Below are 21,447 nucleotides of genomic sequence, written 5' to 3' on the forward strand. Positions count from 1 at the left end.
CCTGCTTCAGATTCTGTGTGTGTGTGTGTGTCTGTGTGTGTCTGTGTCTGTCTGTCTCTGTCTGTCTCTCTCTCTGCCCCTCCCAGGGTCACGCTCTGTCTCTCTCTGAAAAATATTAAAAAAAATTTTTAAGGGTACATAACAACAACTAAAACAGCATTTCTCTCTGTCTTCACAGTGAACAAAGTCTGTCATGGCATGACTATTTAAGGCCTTAGTGCATTTAAATAATGAAAAAAAGCCTTACACTAAGTTGTTTTGTGTGAAACTAGTATTTTAAAGGTTCTGTTGCGAAGACAAGTGTGTCGATGTCATGAACGGCCTTCTTTGCACATCCCTACTCCCTGGGTCTGACATACATTCTAGGATTTGGTTTCCTGCGTTTTGTTCAGCATTTTTGCATCTGTGTTCATGCGGCGTATTAGTCCGTGGTTTTCCTTTCCTATAATGTGTTGGGTTTGGGGTCAGGATAATGCTGGCCTCATCATGTGATTTGGGAAGTGTTCTCCTTAATTTTCTGGAAGAGTGTGGATAGACACGGCATCACGTTTTCCTTAAATATGTGGCGAGATTCAGCTTTGAAGTCTTCTGGGCTGGGAGAGTCTTTTGTGGGAATGTTTTAAACTACAAATTCTGTCACTTTTCTAGATATGGGGCTACTTATTCTTTCTTTTTGAGTGAACTTTGGTGATTTGTGTTTTCAAGGAACTTGGTCAATTCATCTTTGTATAATTTATTGGTGTAAAGTTTTTCTGACATCCCCTTGTTATCCTTTTTAATCTATGGAACCTGTAGTGATCTCACCTCTCTCCTTCCTGATGGTGGTAATTGATGTCTTTTCTATTCAACAGTCTGGCTGGAGGCTTGTAAAGGACTTTGTCTAAAAGAATCAGCATTTGGTTTCATGGTGTTTCGTTTTCTGTTTCACTGGTTTCTGCTCTAATATTGCCTTTTTCTGCTCAGTTTGGTTTCATTTGCTTTCCTTTTCTAGTTTTTTTTTTAATGTTTTTATTTATTTTTGAGAGAGAGAGAGAGAGCACGCGTGTGCACACATGCCCACACATACTCGCAAGGGGGGGGGGGGAGTGGCAGAGAGAAGGCTCTGCTTCAGAGAATCTGAAGCAGGTTCCAGGCTCTGAGCTGTCAGCACCGAGCCCGACACGGGGCTTGAACTCATGAACTGTGAGATCATGACCTGAGCTGAAGTTGCACACTAAACTGACTGAGCCACCCAGGCGCCCCATTCTTTTCCATTTTCTTAAGGTGAAAACTGGGGTCCTTGATTTGAGAGCTTTCCTACTACATGCTCTTGGTGTTATTAGTTTCCCCCTAAACTGCTCTAGCGGCATGCTAGAAATAGCACGTCTTGGGTTTTCATTTTCCTTTGGTTCAGAATACTTTCTAGTTTCTCCTTTAATTTCTTCTTTGCTCTGGTATGTAGAGTTATGTAATACGTTTCTGTTATTTATAATTTGGTTCCATGTGGTCAGAGAATACGTTTTCTGTGATTTCTTAGTCCTTTTAAAGTTTGTTGCAACCTTCTCTATGGCCCAGAATATAGTCTCATATCGAATTCGATGATAATACTGCCGAGTCTTTTATATCCTTACTGATTTTCTATTTACTCCTTTCAATGATTGAGAGAAAGGTTTTGAAATCAAGTATAATTGTGGATTTGTTTATTTTTCCTTGAAATTCTGTGAGTTTTTATTCACACATTTTGCAATTTTTTTTTTTTAATGTTTATTCACTTTTTGAGAGACAGAGACAGAGTGCAAGTGGGAGAGGGGCAGAGAGAGAGGGAGACACAGGATCCGAAGCAGGCTCCAGGCTCCCAGCTGTCAGCACAGAGCCCGATGTGGAGCTCAAACCCACCAACTTGGGCTCATGATCTGAGCCAGAAGTCGGACACTTAACCGACCAAGCCACCCACATGCTCCTCTTCACGCATTTTGGAAACTCTACTACTAGATATATAATAAATAGGACTGGTATATCCTTTTGATAAATTGACCCCTTTATCATTGTGAAATGACCTTTTTCTCTGTTAATACTCTTTGCTCTGAAATCTGTCCCATTATTGTAGACCCTCAACCTTGCTTTATGCTGGTGTTGGCATGATGTATCTTCTTCCATCCTTTTAACCTATTTGTGTCTTTATTTTTGATGTGGATATTTGTGTAAGCAGAGCATATATTTGGGTCTTGCAGTTTTAGAGTCCAATCTGACCATCTCTGCCTATTATTATTATTATTATTATTATTATTATTAAGTGTTTGTTTATTTTGAGAGAGGGCACATGTGATCGCAGGGGAGATTCAGGGAGAGAGGGAGAGAGAATCCCAAGCAAGCTGTGCGCTGTTAGCACAGAGCCCATCACGGGGGCTCCACCTTAGGAACCGTGAGATCCTGAGCTGAGCCGAAATCAAGAGTCAGACACTCAGCTGACTGAGCCACCCACACAGCCACCTCTACCTTTTAATTGGTTGGTTAGACTGTTTACATGGATTATTATGAGCTCCTATCTTATCCCAGTCTCTCCCAAGTGGCATTCTACCATTTCACGGAGTGTGACAGGAGCGTGGGTAATCGTATCACATTTTCTCCGCTCCTCTTCCTGCTGTGTGGCCCTGGGTTTTGCTTATACGTATGTTGTAAACCTCGCAACAGATAGTTACTACTTTTGTTTCAATCATTGAATTATCTTTTAAAGATGCTGAAGTAATAAGAATGTTTCTGGTGCCCTTTGTTCCTTTGAGTGGATCCACGTTTTGTTTTAGTGTCATTTTCCTTCTGCCCCAAGGACTGTCTTTATCATTTCTGATGTCTCTGCTGCTTTTGCATGTCTGGAGAAGTCTTTGTTTCCCCTTTGTTTTGGAAGATTTTTTGAGGAGTACAGAATTCTAAGTTGCTGGCTTTTCCTTTCAGTCTTTTCAAGTCTTTTTTGCCCCCTTGTCTTCTCATTTGCCTGTTTCCAACAAGAAACCTGGTGTCCTCATTCTCTTTGCTCTGTTACACCTCATGTCTCTTCTCTGTCTGGTGTGAAGCATTCTTCCTCTGTCACTTGTTTGAAGGGGTTTGTTGCCACGTGCCTCGGTGTCATTTTCTTCATGTTTCTTGTGCTGGGAGTTCATTGAACTTGGATCTCTGTGTTTAGCTGTCATCCGTTTTGGAAGAACGTTGGCCATTATTTCTTCGGATATCTTTGTTGCCTTCTGTTTCTTCTCCAATTACACGTATGTTAGATTTCTTAAAATTGTCACGGAGCTCGCTGAGGCTGTGTTAATTTGTTCCTTTCTCTCTGTTTCATTTCGTATGGTTTCTTTTGTAGTTGAAGACTCTGTAATTGGGGCGCCTGGGTGGTTCAGCTGGTTGAGCATCCGACTCTTGATTTTTGGCTCAGGTCTCATGGTTCATGGGATCGAGCCCCACTGATAGTGCAGAGGCCGCTTGGGATTCTCTCTCTCTTTCCCTCTGCCCCCCCCCCCCCCCATAAATAAATAAACATTAAAAAAAAAACCCTCTGTTATTTTTCCTTCTGAAATGGCTAATCTGTTATTAACCCCATCCTGTGTACTTTTCACCTCAGATACTGTCATTTTCATCTGTAGATGTTTGACTTGATATCTTCTGTTCTCTACTCATCCCCATATGGCGTTTTTCATAACTGCTTCAAGGGCCTTTTCTGCTGATTCTAACTTTTGTGTCAATTCTGAGTCGGTTTCAATTAATCTATCTCTTCATGTCTACTTCCTCTGTGTCTGTTTCTTTGCATGTCTGCTGATATTTTATTAGATGCCAGCCGTGGTAAATATTACTTTTTTTTTTAACTTTTTAAAAATGTTTATATTATTTTTGAGAGAGAGAGAGCAGGGGAGGGGCAGAGAGAGGGAGGGAGGGAGGGAAACAGAGTATTGGAAGCAGACTCTGTGCTGTTAGCGCGGAGCCCGATACGGGGCTTGAACCCATGAAGCCTGGGATCGTGACCTGAGCCGAAGGCAGACAGACGCTTAACCGACTGAGCCACCCAGGCGCCCGTAAATTTTACTTTCTTAGGTGCTGCATATTTTTGTGTTCCTATAAATTTCTTAACATTTGTTCTGGGGCTGAAGTGAAATTAGTTGGCAATGGTATGGTCCTTTGAGGTCTTGCTTTTAGGATGTGTTAGGCAGGTGCCATTCTGTCTAGAGTCAGTTCCTTCCCCCTCTCTAAGTCAGGAGCTTTCTGAGTGGCCAGTGTCCCTGAATTAGGAGGTTTTCCCGTCTGGCTGGTGGGAAGCAGGCACCGTCCCTCCCCTTGCTGAGCGTCAGGTCCTGTTTGGGATGATCCCTTCCTGTGCTTGGGCAGCTCCTCCCATGCACGCCCGGGTGCTGGACTCTCGAGGGTCTCCCTCTAGCAGTCTCTGGTGCCGTGTCCTGTGAGCCCAAGCTGCCTTCCATTCTTTCATCTGTTTCCTTCCGCTGTTGCTAAAAGTCCTCCCTCTGTCTTGGTTGATCTTCATTGAATGAGTACTGGCTTGTCACCTTGCTTCAAGTGATGTCCCCAGAATTCCCTGTCGTGCTTAATTGCTGATCTGTCTGGCATCCTGAGTGCCAAACATATCAAAGAACTTATGAAAAATGTTTTGAGAGTCAGCTGGAAAATTTCAGCAGGTAAAAATTATAGAAAAAGTTTGCTTTAGTTTATCTAGTTTCCATAAATCAGAAAAGACAGTTTTGTAAAGAAAATTTTAGAAAGAAGAATATACGTTAATGACAAATTAATAACTTAGTCCTGTGGTAGATTTAAACATTTTTCTTTATATTTAAAAATTTTTTAAATGTTTTATTTATTTTTGAAAGAGAGAAGGCAGGGAGGGAGTGGCAGAGAGAGAGGGAGACACGGAATCCAAAGCAGGCTCCAGCCTCTGAACTGTCAGCACAGAGCCTGACACGGGGCTCGAACCCATGAACTGTGAGATCATGACCTGAGCTGAAGTTGGACGCTTAACCGACTGAGCCACTCAGGCGCCCCTCTTTATATTTAGTGATTGTAAAACTCACTGTGTAGTTTTTCATGAAATGCAAGAAACAGGGACTTAAATCTTTGGGGAAGTCTTTTTGACTTGATGCTTTTACTAACCTCAAACATAATTTTTAAAAGTCACTTTTGGTAACCCTCATATTGTCTGCTAAAATTCACGCAAACGCTGAGCCAAGGAGATTTACCTGCCGTTGTGTTGGTTTTTATTTTCTGGCGAAATAAGTTCATCAGAACTCTAACATAGGAATGTTATGATTTGATAAGGCCACTGTTCGAATAGTTTGACATATGCACAGTAGGTTAACTTAGGGGAAAAGACTGTTAAGAGCATGGCATCTGTCGCACAAGTAAGCAAACCATCAGCCAAGGTGTGGTAGCGACACCAAATACAACGCTACAGCCTGGCGCGGCTCTGAGCCGGATCCACGGTTTACCTTAACTTCTGCGAAATAAGTAAGTGGTGAGCAGCTGTGCAAAGCTTTTAGCCATACGAAGCGATTGATTGTCTTTGTGAAACCTTCAATGAAAAGGACTCATTTTTGACCAGCGTCTGAACGAAATGACAATTCAGTTGCTTGTTTCTGTACGCTTAAAAATGAACTAGTGATTTGTTACCACACACAGCCTTCCAGCGTTACAGATGAGCAAAGTTTTACTAGCCCGGTCTCTTCAGATAGCAGGATACATGTCGTTGGGATTGAGCGTAAGCACAACAGTATAAAGTTCTGAGTTTTCCTTTCTTTTGAATGATATTAAGCTTCTAAGGGTTTGAAATGTCACTTGGCTTCAGATGTCAAAGATTACCGCGAAGAGAAATCAGTGTTCTAAGACACCAAATTTCAATAAACAGTTTTTTTGGATTTTTTGCTCCAAAAGGTCAGTAACTTAGTTTGTATCTGTATATAACGCGTGCCTTTCTTTTCTCTCCCGTTTCGTAGGTTCTGCCGGAGACTTCCATCTGGCCTCAATGTGAAAGTAAAGTAAACCACGTCTGTGTGTGTGTTGCTCCCAGGATGCTGATTCATTGGTCATGTCTGAAGAGGGAAATTCTGGTCTAGATGGCTGACAGCCCGCGAAAATAGATGCTTATCCTAGATGTCCGGCGTCTCTCCTTTTTACTGGAGTGAAAATCCCCTCCAGATACCAACAGAACGTCACCTGCAGAAAATGCCTCGCATTTTAAGGATGTCAGCAACCTAAATTCATGCGCCCAGTGTGCACAGTTGTCGTGGACGGTTTACCATCTGAGAGCTCCTCAGCCTCTTCTCCAGGCCCCGTACCTGTGTCTGAGATGTCTCTGCTCCATGCTCTGGGCCCAGTGCAGACCTGGCTGGGACAGGAGCTGGAGAAATGTGGCATCGACGCCATGATTTATACCCGGTATGTCCTCAGCCTCCTGCTGCACGACAGCTATGACTACGACCTACAGGAACAGGTACTTCCGTGTCTTACGTGTTTTGTGAACATGCGTGGTTGTGTCTGCAGGTTTGTGTGTTCTCTTCAGGGAGCGCTTTTACGCTCTGGAGCAGGCTGGCGGACTGCCGCGGTCCGCAGACGTTGAACCTGCCAGGGGGCATCGACGCGCTGGGTCACAGCACACTGTTTAGCACAGCGCTTTTCTCCGCACTTGGCCTTTCTCCCCGTCGATCACACTCTGGCTCAGGCCCCCCCCCGGCTCTCGTCAGGGCCCGGTGAGGGCTCGACGGCCCCCTGCCTGTGAGCCGCACTGCGCCGGGTGCTGGTGTCCGCCATCAGGAACGTCACACGTCGGGACGAGACCTTTTCATCGTTGTGTCTGTTACACTTAACGTTCTGAAGCTTAACGTTTCATTTTCATGTTAAACTGCTTGTTCAGCAAAGCGTGTGACATGAAGCACGTGACTTTGCGGTACGTCGTCGTAGATCCCCCCGGGAAGTCGGCCCTCACGCAGTTCGTTTGACTTCAGTGCTGAGTTGGAAGTGAAAAGTAAGCAGATCCGGGCTCTCCAAAGAGTAAGTCCGACTTCAGGGTCCCCCTCCCAGAGGAGGTACTGAGAGTGAGGCCTACCGAGAGGGCCACACGGTCGTCACCGGGGACCACACGGGCTCTGGGTGACCTCCACGTACCACGTTCGCGTGACCCGGAGTGTTTGGTGGGCAGTTTCTGGTGCTGGTTTTTAAACCCACCGTCACTAACACTGAAAGCAGGGGTAAAGTTTCATTGACGGAAGAAGCTGGCTTTGCCTTCCAGACCACGGAGAAGCCTCCAGGTCCTGTCTATAAGTACAGAATTTTGCCAGCGTGTTTTACCATTGGTCCCTCATCACTTGTTACAGACGTGTTTTCTTCCAGCTGGACACAGCTGTTTTCCCTGCTGCCAGGTTGCTTGCTGCCCTGGCTGGTGGCAGTGAGGTTGGCGTTTTCAGGGGTTTGACTTAGAACCTAATAATCAGAAAATGTGTCATTTTGGGAGTCAGTGTTTTGTATAATTTCCTTACTAGGGCTCTATTTTCCATCCTCTTTCCAGTAAATGTAAAGAATATATTTTTAGAGGCGCGCCTAGGTGGCTCAGTCGGTTAAGTGTCCGACTTTGGCTCAGGTCATGATCTCACGGTTCAAGGGTTCAAGCCCCCCACGTTGGGCTCTGTGCTGACAGCTCGGAGCCTGGAGCCTGCTTCCGATTCTGTGTCTCCCTCTCTCTCTGCCCCTCCCCTGCTCATGCTCTGTCTCTCTCTGGCTCAAAAATAAATAAAACATTAAAAAAAAATTAAAATATTTTTAGAGGCAAATAAAATGTTAAATCTACAAACATGGAAGAATTATTATTATTATTTTTTAAGTTTGTTTCTTTTGAGAGAGAGAGAACACAAGTGGGGGAGGAACAGAGAGAAAGGGAGAGAGAGAATCCCAAGTAGGCTCCACACTGTTAGTGCAGAGCCCAGCATGGGGCTCGAACTCACAAACTGTGAGGTCGTGAGGTGAAATCGAGTCAGCAGCTTAACCGACTGAGCCACCCAGGTGCCCCTGGAAGAATTTTTATTTCCGGAAATGAGGATGATATTTCTCTTAACTCAAAAATCATGTACTCTTAGGGTTGTGTGCTAACAGTATCCGCCTAGAATATTTTGTCAACGTTAGTAAGTTTATTAGCACGAAGTATTTATGTCCAGCGTGCTGTAGCACAGGGATTAAGCTTATAGTTGAACACCTCTCTGAGGAGATGTGTTTGTGATTCCTCTGGTTCCTTTCTTAGTAGGGCTTGGGGGGCCGGGGCAGGGCACCTATCTGTGCCCAACTGTTGGATCCACCTTCCAGAGTTCTGCTTCATCTGTAGGGAGCGGGAGGATGAGGGCTGGTGAAAACAGAACCTGTGTGCAGTTACAAGGAGAATCCAAGGGAAATGGGGGCTTTTAAAATACCCCTCCCCTCGGCCCAGTGCCAAGTGCCATGCTGATGGGGAAGGTCAAGTTGCAAATGATACTTGTTTTTAACAGGTGACCTAGGAGATCGGGTAGACCTGATGTTACTTTTCATGACTCAAGGGGAGGTCGCGCTCACGGTACCCCCGAAAGGGAGTCCAAGTGCGGAGCCGAGGGCAGTCTCCCTGGTAGGGGAGTGGGGGGAGGGGGGGTCTTGCCCACCTTCTGTGATTCAGATGCCAGCTTGCAGCCCTGCTCCCTGGCCAGGTGTAGTCCCTGATGTCTGGGTCAGACGTGTGGTGGCCCAGCTCCTCATTTGGGGGGCCAAACGACTCCACCTTTGGGTGTTTGTTTCCTCCCATCTTACCCTCAGTTCGTGAATACGTCTAACCTTGACTCGAAGACGGCCAGCCAGTTTTAAGGCCGTTGCTGCAGCTTCTAGCCTTATCTGCCATGTCTAATCCCTCAGTTTTCCTTATCTTGGTTAAAACACACCCACGAAGAGCTCTTGAGTTCTCAGGAAGGTTTTGCAAGTGACTTTGGCCTCAGCTGCACAGGATGATTGGGTGGGAAGTGAGGCTGATCAGACCGAGGTCTTGATTGAGCCGGAAGGACGAGCAGTTCAGCGCCAGCCTGTGATTTGAGCAGGATCCTAATGCAGCGGCCCCAGCGAGCAGCACCTCCCGACCCGCGGGTGCCCTGGGGGCGCCACAGTCACCTCGTTTCTACACGTTCTTCTTTCTCTTTGCTCTTCGTGTCTTTCTTCTTTTGGTCGTGGCCGCCAGACTCTGGAAGATGCCCGCTCACGCCATCCGGAGCTCACCGGTGTTGTCTCCAGATGGAAATGTACACCACTGTCCTGACCCGGGCTCGGGCCCAGCCGCCACCGCCCGCGGGTCCTTCTCGCTCCTGATGAGACCGCGCCGTCTGCTTCCAAACGTGATGTTTTCACTGGCGATCTCTTCGTTCTGGTTATTAGAATGTATTCTCTTTCCCGGTAGATTAGAAGGTCCTGGAGGGCAGAAATCAGATACTCATTTTTGAAAAATGTTTGCTTTCTTGTGAAATAATTTCGAACATGGGAATAATGAGAACATGACGGGGAACTCTCGTGTATTCTTGGTCACCCGTTGATCATATTTTCCTGCTTTTGCTTTATTTCTCTCCCCTCCTTTTGGTACTCTCTTACCCTAAATCAATCAGCGTGTGTTTCTTGAGATGGGGCTTTCTCCTCGCCACGTGGATACAGTTAGAAGACTCAGGGAGGGTAACATGGGCACATCATGATATCCTGCCGGTTTTCCCCTCGTATCAGCTGTCCAGTGATGCCCTTCATCGTAACTTGCCCCCACCCAGGATCCAGGTTGAGACTGCGCCTACGTTCCCGGTGGCACCTCTTTACTCCTCTAATCAGGAGTAGTTCATAGCTTTCCTTTGTGTCTCCCCACATCCACATTTTTGAAGCTAACAGGAGAGTTGCTTAGCAGAATATCCTTTAACTCTGGGTTTGCCTGATGCTTGCTTCTGTGTAGAGATCGCTTACGTGTTTATGGCAGTGACCTCCCGTAAGCCACCAAGTTGCCTTCTTCGTCATATGCGTCATGGCAGATGCACACGACGTCCGTCTGTTGCATCGTGGCAGTGCTGGCTCTGGTCTGGGGACGTCTGCCAGGTTTCTCCCGTGGGAAGCTGGACGCTCTTTTCTGTGTAATCATCAGGTGACCCGTTTGGAGAGACTGGCAGTTTTCTCACCCGTAGATGATTCCACCTGAATCAGCTGTTAACTTTGATGGTTGCAAAGTGGTGATTTTTCTAACTCCGTTATCCCGCTGCATTTTGTAGCGGCCATTCTCCCGTAATGCCTTTACCTTCTCAAATCAGTAGCCCGGTCACGTAGAGAACACCACAGCGTGCCAAGGGCAGTGCCGGACATTTCTCATGTAGGCCTGCCTTATTTGGCCTCCGTACCACACCTTGGAGGGAAGTAGTATTTTCTCTGTCTCCACTGGTGTAGCAGTGCACATTCAGAGAGGTTAGGGGATCTGCCTGAGGCCACACAGCAGTGAGTTGGGATTTAAACTCCTGTCTGTCAGATCCAACGTGTGCCTACTTTTATATTAGAGAGTTTTGCTGTTTTTGTTTTCATACATAACAAATAGTTATTGAATGAACAATGTAAGAACACTCTATTGCAAAGGCAGGCTTTAGAAACTATGTGGAATGGATTTATTGTCTTTTAATGCACTTGTGGTTTGTAGAAGTGGGGGGAAGGCCATTGTTAGTTCACAGTTGAAGTTTGAGTGGAGTCCCTCTAGGGTGAAAGCGAGTGCCACGGCAGCGTGTGCTGCGGGGAAGCTTGGGGCATCACGTCTCTAACTCTTAAAATAGACTGGAGTTAAATTATTAAAAAATATTTTACAGTCTGACGATTGGCTCAAAGGGAAGCTGTAGTGAAGCCATAATTTAAAGGTGGGACTTTACTTTTCCTGCCTGGGCTTGTGCTGGGCTGATGGTCAACACCAGGTTCCCTGTAATCTGTCATGAGTAGGAAGAGTCGTCTGAGGAAGATAGGACAGCTTTTCGCTATGTCATTCGTAGAACCCCACATTCTTAATCTTCCCTCATCATTAAATGAAAACCATCATCCGAGAATTTATTACAGCGTCTTTTCTGGTCTTTATATTTTAATGTTCTCAGTGTTGTGAAAGCTCTATCAGCAGCCCGTGATGATGACAGAAAGCCCAGCTCGGTCTGGCTTCAAAGGAAGCAGTGCTCACAATGAGCACACATACCCTGCGTACGGCCACGCGTCAGAGCACTCAGGCCCAGGGCTCCCGGCCCCAGGGGTGGAGGTGCTTAGAGACAGTGGCTAAGTTACTTGCCCAGGGTCACACAGCTAGTCAACTTGGGATCCCTTGTTAATGTCCAGAGGCTGGGGCTGGCCTCAGTGGCAGCTGGATACAGGGCCTTCCGTGGAATCAGCGCCCCACCATGAAGCTTGCCTTCTCTATTGCTTTCCTTTTCAAGCTTCACCGTCCCCTCCCCGCTGCAAGCCCAGATCCACCTTCATTTAAAAATTTTTGTTTACATTTATTTCTGAGAGACAGAGACAGAGCGCAAGTTGGGGAAGGTCAGAGAGAGGGAGACACAGAATCTGAAGCAGGCTCCAGGCCCTGAGCCATCAGCACAGAGCCTGACACGGGGCTCGAACCCACAGAGTGAGATCATGACCTGAGCCGAAGTCGGACGCTCAACTGACCGAGCCCCCCGGGCGCCCCTCCCACCCTCATTTGTAAGAGTCCAGCAGGAAGAGCAGGGTTTCGTCCTGGTAGGCCAACTTGGTCACGGCCCCATCCTGACCCCAGCTCCTAGGATGAGGGGACTTTGCTGGCTGGGCTACAAGCACCTGGAAGCGTAAGGACTAAGAATTGGAGAGGAGGTGCCCCGGAGGAAGTCTGGAGTGATTAGGCGGCCGAGCCACCAAAAAGAAGCCCTCTCAGAGTACCTGCATGCAAAGTACACTTTCATCTATTTTTTTTTTAAGTTGATTTATTTATTTTGAGAGCGAGAGAATGAGAGCGACAAGCAGGGGAGGAGGAGAGAGGGAGGGAGAGAGGATCCCAAGTGGGCCTCACTCCAGCAGCGCAGAACCTGATGTGGGGCCCGATCTCACGGACCGTGAGATCATGACGTGAGCTGAAATCAAGAGTCGGATGTTCACCCGACCGAGCCCCCCAGGCGCCCAGTAGCACGTTCTTCTAAAATGCTGCCCAAGTTTGGGGAAGTGTCCCTGGCTGTACTACACTCTGAGATTTGTGTTTGAAACAAACCGCTTGCTGTGTTATCCACTCTTCGTGATTTGTTCTCTTTGTTTCTTTCTTTGAGGAGTTTTATCTTTGTCCACCTCCTCCAAGATTGTCCTTTCGTGCTCATCCCTCAGTCTGTGTGATTGCTTTAGGTGTTCTTACAATGTTAGGTCTTTTTAGGTTCCAGATGGGGGGCATCCATCGATTCTGCACAAAAATACAAGAGGGTTTTTCCTTAAGCTTTTTTTTTTTTTTTTCCTTGGGGCATAAAGTACATCCCGACCAGGGTAGTGATGGGCGAATTTTCACAAAGATCATATCTATGTAATGACACTCAGGTAGATAAATAGAACATTACCATCAACACAAGTCCCCGTGTGCCCTGCCCAGCCTCAACCTGTGTCGCGTGTCCAGAGGAGAACCCAGTAGTGTGGCCTGTTTCCCACCCCTTCCTCCTGGCACTTTGCCTCTCTGTCCTGCCCTGAGAGGCCACCCCTGGCTCTCCTGGTCTCTCTGTCTCTCGCAGGGCCGCCATCTTCCTCCGCGTCTTGCCCTGGGCCTAGAAGGGGCCCATTTCCTGAAGGAGAAAGCAGGCTCAGATGCCAGTGCTCCCGTGCTTGCCGTAGGCTGCCCTTGCCTGGCACAGCTGTCTCCCCCCGCCCCCCGGTCTTCTCAAGGCCTGGATGCTTCAACAGGTCCATATGCTTCAGCACAGGTTTGTATGCTGGCTTGGTTGCATACTTTACCTGGCTTTTCTGGTTAGTCTGGGCAGGAGACCTTATTAAGTAGTCTGTAATATAGACTATTATTAAATAGTAACTGGTCTGCTGCCAGTCCCTTTTTTATTAATGTTTATTTATTTGGGGGGGGCGGAGAGTATGAGTGGGGGAGGAGCAGAGAGAGAATCCCAAGCAGGCTCCACGCTGTCAGCACAGAGCCCAGTGTGGGGCTGGATCTCACGAATTGTGAGATCGTGACCTGAGCCGACATCAAGAGTCAGACGCTTCACTGACTGAGCCACCAGGTGCCCCACTTTTTTTTTTTTTAAAGACTTCTTTAGAGCAGTTGTAGGTTCACAGTAAAATTGAGAGGAAGGCACAGACGTTTCCTGTACATGCCCATCTCACGTGCAGAGCTACTCCACCGTCCCCCTCTCCCACCCGAGAGGTACGTTCGGTACTGAGCCTGCATTGTGTAATCACCCGAATTCCATAGCTTGTGTTAGGATTCGCTCTCTGTGTTGGACACTGCCTGGGTTTGGACAGGTGCATGGGGACTGACCTGTATCCGTCACCACAGTGTCCTACAGGGGACTTTCACTACCCCAGACGTCCTCTGTGCTCCACCTGCTCATCCCCCTCTCTCCCAGGCCCCGACATCCATGGGTCTCCTCGTGGCCTCCATAGTTTTGCCTTTTCCACAATGTCATCTGGTTGGAATCGCACAACGTGTGGACTTTTCAGATTGGCTTCTTTCACTTAGTGATGAGCATTTGAGCTCCCCTAGGTCCTTTTGTAGTCTGATAGCTCATTTCTTTTTTTTTTTTTTTTTTTCAACGTTTATTTATTTTTGGGACAGAGAGAGACAGAGCATGAACGGGGGAGGGACAGAGAGAGAGGGAGACACAGAATCGGAAACAGGCTCCAGGCTCTGAGCCATCAGCCCAGAGCCTGACGCGGGGCTCGAACTCACGGACCGTGAGATCGTGACCTGGCTGAAGTCGGACGCTTAACCGACTGTGCCACCCAGGCGCCCCATCTCATTTCTTTTTAATGTTGAATGGTATTCCATCATCTGGGTAAACCACAGTTTTGTCTGTCTGTTTAGGTACTGAAAGCCCTCATTCCTGGTATAGGGTGTGTCAGAATTTCCTCCTTTTAAAAAAATTTTTTTAATGCTTATTTATTTTTGAGAAAGGGAGCGTGAACAGGGGAGGGGCAGAGAGAGGGAGACACAGAATCTGAAGCAGGCTCCAGGCTCTGAGCTGTCAGCCCAGAGCCTGACGCGGGGCTGGAACCCATGAACCATGAGATCATGACCCGAGCCGAAGTCAGACACTCAAATGACTGAGCCACCCAGGTGCCCCAGAATTTCCTCCTTTTTTAAGGCTGAGTAATATTCCATTGTATGAAAATGCCACATTTTGCTTTTCCATCCCTCAGCGGACACTTGAGTTTCTTCCATGTTTTAGCTATTGTGAATACCACTGCTGTGAACAAGAAACAGTTTCTCTTTGAGACACTGCTCTCAATTTTGGGGGGGAGGTGTATAACCAAGAAGTGGAATTGCTGGGTAAATACGGTAATTCTGTTAATTCTGTTTCAAATGTTTTGAGGAACTCCCAGCAGCTGTACCATTTTACATTCCTCCAGCACTGCCCGGGGTCCAGTTTCTCCGCAAAATCACTAACACTTTTGTTATTTATTTTTATCGCTTATTTTTATAGTAGCCATCCTGATGGGTGTGAGGTGGTATCTCATTGGGGTTTTGATTCCCGTTTTCCCTAATGTTTAGTGATGTTGCACGTCCTTTCATGTGCTTATTGGCCATCTGGGTATCTGCTGTGGAGAACTGTCTGTCCAAGTCCTTTGCCCGTTTTTGAATCGGGTTGTTTCTTGCTGTTGTTGAATGTTAGGAGTTCTCCATATGTCTTAGTGTTAACCCCCATCGGGTACACAGTTTGCAAATCTTTTCTCCCATCCCATGGGTTGCCTTTTCACTCTGTGACAGTGTCTTTTGATTTAAAAATTTTTATGAAGTCCTATTTATTTTTTCTTTTGTTACCTGTGCCTTTGGTGTCCTGTCCGAGAGATCACTGCCAAAACTAATGTTGTGAAGCTTTCCCTATGTTTCTTCTAAGAGTTTTACAGATTTAACTCTTATGTTTAGGCCTTTGATCCATTTCTAGTTAACTTTTGTGTATGGTGTGAGGTAGGGGTCCACTGCCCTTCTTTTGTAAGTGGAAGCCCAGTTTTCCCAGCACCATTTGTTGAAAAGATCGTCCTTTCCCCATCGAATAGTCATGGGACCCTTGTTGAAAATCACTTGCTCATTTTTGCGAGTGTCTATTTCCGGTTTCTCTGTTCTGTTCCTTTGGTCTCGTCTTTGTCTTTATGCCAGCACCACGCTGCTTTGGTTACTGTAGCTTTGTTGCAGCTCCTTTTAAATCTCCTAACTGAGGTGTATTTTCTAGCTCAGAGCCCGTCATTCTAAAATTTTTTTTTTTTTTTTTTAACGTTTATTTATCTTCGAGACAGAGAGAGACAGAGCATGAACGGGGGAGGGGCAGAGAGAGAGGGAGACACAGAATCGGAAGCAGGCTCCAGGCTCTGAGCCATCAGCCCAGAGCCCGACGCGGGGCTCGAACTCACAGACCGCGAGATCGTGACCTGAGCTGAAGTTGGACGCTTAACCGACTGAGCCACCCAGGCGCCCCAAGAGCCCGTCATTCTAGAAACGTAGCTGTATTATTGCATTATCTCTGTTTTCCAGAGGTTAAGAAAGAATAATCCCAGTACTGACTACTGAGTAGGGCTGATGACTTCTTTATTCTTGGGGCCACTAGTGACGTGCTCTCGCAGCCTGCCAGCAGTAGGTTAGCATTTCTCTGCCCAGGGGAGAGCTCGCATCCCAGTGTGCCCTGTGAGAGTGCTGTCCTCCTTAACAGTACTGCTGCAGCTGACCCGCCCCGGCTTCCTCAGGTGTCTCACTGCATAGGCTGTATTGCAACGTACATTTACTCCATACACATTGATTAAATACACCTTACACATAGGGAATACGAAAGTAAAGTCAGAGTGGGAGCTAGCACCGATGATGGATACACAAATTCATGTCTACAGACTTCCTAAGATATCATAATAAAATGTATTTTGGGGGGGTAAAATCTTTTCATGGAATAGAGAAATGGTTTTGAATATAAGTAATTGCATTTTTACCACGTGCATTTCTGCTTTTTGTGGATGCCTGTGACATGCCAGACGCTGTGGCAGGCACCAGGCATACAGAGCTGACTAGGGATGGTCCAGGCAGGTGCGGGATCTGTGAGACACTCTGGCTGTGCAGAGCTTGGGACACCGCGTGCGGGGGTGGGGGCAGGGGGAATGGCGGAGGAGAGACCGTTTGGGCAGGTGGAGGGAGAAGGAAGGGAGAGTGCACGCGAGGTCACAGAAACAGGAAGGGCCTGATGTCATGAGGCCAGAGAAGAGCAGGGCAGGGGTGCGAGCGGGCGATGAGACGGGCAGGGTGAGCAGACAGACCCTGACGAACCTGATGTGCCGCGTTGGGGGCTGCGCGTCAGTCCCCAAGACAGAAAGACCCTTGGCTCTCGACAGCCAGCATCGCAAGGTGGCCTGTGAGCTGCTGGGTAAGCTGCGTGGGCACCTGAGGGCAGGGAGGCCAGCGAGGAGTGGTCACTGTTGGTGGAGGACCCAGGTAGAAAAACAGATGTCGTTAACCTGAAACGATGCCGGTTTTTAGAGGCAAGTCGCCGTTCTTTTGAGCAGTGAGAAGTGGATTTGTTACTAAGGCCCTTCCTCCCATTCTAGCTATATCTTTCCTTGGCAGGCAACCAAAATTTTAACCTAAACTGGCTTCCGGGGGAAAAAGGTCTCCCGTAACTAACAGGGGAGGCCCCAGCCTGTTCGATTCAGAGCTTTGACAGTGTCCCCGGGACTCCCGCCCTGCCTGTCTTCTGCCCCCCTCTGTCGGCTGGGTTTTGCAGCCAGCTTCCAGGGAGGTGGGGGGCCAGTCGCAGGGAGCGTGGTTCTGGCATCCGGAGGATGCATTCCCCCCCCCCCCCCCCACTTTGTTTTCTGCTCACTTTCAGGTGCCCATTTCTGATTGGTCCCATGCCTGTGTCTGAGCCAATCTCTGTGACCGAAGGGATGAAACGACGCTGATTTGTATGAAGCCAATTGGGGCCTGAAGGTGGGGGTGGCACCAGTCTCATTCAAACACTTGGTGCTTTGGGTTTTTCAGGGCGCTGCTGGCCGGAAGGTGTGGGTGGCAGGGGTGGATGCTGGCAGCTCCCGGCAGACGTCATCATCCCAGCTGTACTTCAGGGTGGCGTGTGTTCCTTTCCTTCCTCCCGCTCCCAGTTTCCTTTTTGACAGAAGGCAGCAAGAGGAAGTCAATCAAAACTCTGGCCTTATGTCACCTCACAGTAGTGTCTGGAAAAGTACTTGGTAATAGGTTTTCATGCTGAGAAAGTTCTTCAGCCATCTCTTCTTCTGGTACTCGGTGATTGTGTGCTGTCTTTAAGACTATGGCTTTGAAAAATCGTGCTTGGTTTTACTGAGTTTCTTGAGTAGATATTTGGCACATGTCCAATACTGTACGTTTGCCTCTAAGTGGACTTGTAATGAGTGTAGCATAGGAGACTAAAAACACAACCGTAAACAAGATAGAAATGTCTTGACCTGTTTTTTTATACTGTGTTCTTTTAAAAGCTGATTATTCAGTGCTATTGTTTGAACAATACATTCACTCAGTACATGAAGCCAGGGAAAAAATGGAGTAAGGGAGCTCTCAAATATAAGTGGAAAAAACAGAATGCAGAAAACTGTACCTATGGGGCACCTGGGTGGCTCAGTCGTTTGAGTGTCCGACTTGGGCTCGGGTCATGATCTCACGGTTCGTGGGTTCGAGCCCCGCGTCGGGCTCCGTGCTGACAGCTGGGAGCCTGGAGCCTGCTTCGGATTCTGTGTCTCCCTCTCTCTCTGCCCCTCCCCCACTCAACACTGTCTCTTAAAAATAAACGTTAAAAAATAAGAAAAAAAGAAAAGTGTACCCACTCTGCTGCTGTGTACCTTTTGCTACAGACTTGATGTTTCTTAATGAAGTCAACCTAAAATTATAAGGCGAAACGGCGTTTATCTGCACAATTTATAATGCAGTGAGGCCATTCTAACAGCTAACTAATAACAACACTGTTCGGGTCACAAATAATGGCAAGCTGCTTTGTGCGTTTTCATTCTGTCGGAAGTAAAAGCCCGCAGACTCCCCATTCCGGCCGGCTTTGCCGCAGAGTGTTGTCCGAGGTCACACTGCAGATCCAGCCACGGTTTCCCGCTTGACGCCGGGCAAAGGAAACGTCTGTGTCTTACAGTCTGTGTGACTGTTCAGTCGCGAGGCTTCTGCCTGCCTTTCACGTAGACGAGACTCATCTGCACTGTAATCATGTGCTGAAAGGCACACAAGAGGAGAATCTAACAGTTTTATAAGTGCTTTCTGGACAGTTAACGTGTTAAACGCACGCCTGTGGGTTAATGCCAGCATTTGGCAGTATCTGTGTGAAAGGACCTTTTCAAAGATGAAGTACGTTAAGTCTTCCTCTAGATCAGCAATTAACAGGGCAGTTAGGTAAGAAAAGAAAAGACATCCGGATTGGAGAGGAAGAACGAAACCCGTATGTTTCATGCTTGAAATGATCTTGTGTATAGGCAATCCTAAGGAATGGAGTGAAGAAAATTCCATCTACAGTAGCATCAGAAAGGGCAAAGTGCTTAGGAGTAAGTCTTGTCAGCCGGAAACGTCATTGAGAGAAATGAAAGGAGACCCTTGTAAGTGGCGAGACCTCCCGTGTTCATGACCAGCAGAGCCCACGTTCGTAAGACTGCGAAGCCCCGCTCGCTGATGTGCACCCTCAGGGCAGCCCTGTCCCAGTCCCAGCTGCCTGTGCTGCAGAAATTGGCAAGCGGTCCTAAAGTCCATATAGACATGTGGGCTCAGAATAGCCCAAAAAATCTTGGAAAAGGAGAACAGAGTTGGAGGACTCGCACTTCTGACCCCAGAACTTCCTACAAGGCAGCACGCGTGCAGCTGTATGAAACGAAACAGCATTCGCTGTGTTCCGTGTGTTTGAACGGCACCGTGCTGTGCGGGAAGGATAGTCTTTTCAGCGAGAGGTGCCGAGACAACAGAGCAGCCATGTGTGGGAGAAGGAGGTCGGACTCCTGCTTCACGCACACGCAAGTATGAACTCCAGCCGGTTTCTAGACCTAAGTGAAAGGAGCTAAAACTGTAAAGCTCTTGGAAGAAAACGTAGGAGTAAGGCTCCATGACTTGGAGTAGGCAGTGATTTCTAAGATCTGACACCAAAACAAGCAGCCAAAGAAGACCTCAATAGATTAGACTGTCTCACAGTGAAAGACTTTTGTGCCTCAAGGGACATCATCAAGAAAGTGAAACAAAAAACAAACCTGGAATTGGAGAAAATGTTTGCAAATCCTGTATCCGATGGGATGTGTGTTCAGAAGAGATACTTATAAAATGGGCCAGTATTTGAATAGACATTTGTCCAGAGAATATGCACAAGTGGCCAGTAAGCACATGAAAGATGCTCCCTAGTCATTAGGGAAATGCAAACCGTGGTGAGACATCACTTCACACCCATTGGGGTAACTAAAATAAAACCCCAGACGGTGACGAGCGTTGGTGGGGATGTGGAGGAAGTGGGGCCCTGAAACGCTGCCGGTGTCGTGGGGATATAAACCTGCTTTGAAAATTGTCGGTTCTTCGGAAGGTGGAACACAGAGATGCCTGTGACCCAGCAACTCCACTCCTAGGTCTGTAATCGGAAGAAGAGAAGACATACGCCCATCAAAAGCTTGTGTGTGAGTGTTCGTAGTAGCCAAAAGGTAAAGCAGTCCGAGTTCCCGTCAACAAATTAGTGGACAGAATATGGTATGTGATTGCAGTGGAATAATATTCAGCCCTAAAAGGGGTGGGGTGCTGACACGTGTCGCAGCGTGGATGAGCCTTCAGAACATTGTACTGAAAGCAGCCAGACTCAGAAGGAGATACATCGTATCCTTCCCGTTTGTAGGAAAGGTCCAGAATAGGCCAACCTGCAGAGACAGTGGGTCAGCAGTTAGCCTGCTAATAGCACAGGGTTTCATTGGAGGCGGTGAGTAGGGTTTTTTTGTTTTTTTTTATTTAGTGTTTTATTTTTTTATTTACATCCAAATTAGTTAGCATCTAGTGCAACAATGATTTCAGGAGTAGATTCCTTAGTGTCCCTTCCCCATTTAGCCCATCCCCTCTCCCACACCCCCTCCAGCAATCCTCAGTTCTCCATATTTAGGAGTCTCTTACGCTTTGTCCCCCTCCCTGTTTTTATGTTATTTTTGTTTCCCTTCCCTTATGTTCATCTGTTTTGTCTCTTAAAGTCCTTATGAGTGAAGTCATATGATTTTTGTCTTTCTCTAATTTCACTTAGCATAATACCTCCAGTTCCATGCACGTAGTTGCAAATGGCAAGATTTCATTCTTTTTGATTGCCGAGTAACACTCTGGTGTGTGTGTGTGTGTGTGTGTGTGTGTGTGTGTGTGTGTGTGTGTATGTATATACATACCACATCTTCTTTATCCATTCATCCATTGACGGACATTTGGGCTCTTTCCGTAGTTAGGCTCCTGTCGATAGTGCTGCTATAAACATTGGGGTGCATGTGTCCCTTTGAAACAGCACACCTGTATCCCGTGGATAAATGCCTAGTGGTGCAATTGCTGGGTCGTCGGGTAGTTCTATTTTTAGTTTTTTTTGAGGAACCTCCATACTGTTTTCCAGAGTGGCTGCACCAGCTTGCGTTCCCAGATGAGTAGGTTTTAAAATGAGATAGGGGAAGGGTGCTTGGGTGGCTCTGTCGGGTAAGCGCCTGACTCTTGATTTCAGATCAGGTCTTGATCTCAGGGTCGTGAGTTCAGGCCCCGCGTTGGGCTCCATGTTGGGTGTGGATCCTGCTTAAAAAAACCAAAACCCCAAAAAAGATAGTGGTGATGGTTGCCTAATCACCACTGAATTATATTGAAAACCACTGAATTGCACACTTTAGAAGAGTAAATTTTGTGGTATGTGAATACAACTGTTATTGTAAAAAATTAGCATTAACAGACGAACATTTGTATTTGATTTTGATGGTAGAGAACATTAACTATGTTCCCCAGAGAAGCAAATGTTTTATCTCCTCTCCTCCCCAAGAGTTTTGTCCTTCTCATTAGTAGGGCTGAGAACAGAAAATCGTACTGAATTAGAGTTTGAATTCCATCAATAAAAACATTGTGAGACTTTCTCTGCTTTTTGTAAAAGTACCTATAATTATATCCTTGGTGATCCTCTCGGCCTGCCAAGTTGAAAATATTGTCTGGCTCTCTACAGAAAACGTTTGCTGTTCCTTGGTCCCTTGCTCTAGCACCTTGTTTCTTCTGCCTGGCATCTC

At 47.0% G+C, this 21,447-nt stretch overlaps 1 protein-coding gene across 1 annotated transcript in view; it reads left to right on the top strand.

Annotated features, from left to right (window-relative positions):
• Nucleotides 1-5,960: 5,960 nt before the first annotated feature.
• KIAA0232 (KIAA0232 ortholog) overlaps nt 5,961-21,447 on the top strand; it is a 53,129-nt gene continuing 37,642 nt past the window's right edge. Inside the window, 1 exon segment of the mRNA XM_053901717.1 lies at nt 5,961-6,457. Coding sequence (XP_053757692.1) covers nt 6,227-6,457 — 231 coding nt within the window. The 5' untranslated portion in view covers nt 5,961-6,226.

This window comes from Panthera pardus, unplaced genomic scaffold (assembly GCF_024362965.1).
Source record: "Panthera pardus isolate Hobbes unplaced genomic scaffold, ASM2436296v1 HiC_scaffold_13, whole genome shotgun sequence".
In the NCBI taxonomy this organism is placed as follows: Eukaryota; Metazoa; Chordata; class Mammalia; order Carnivora; family Felidae; genus Panthera; species Panthera pardus.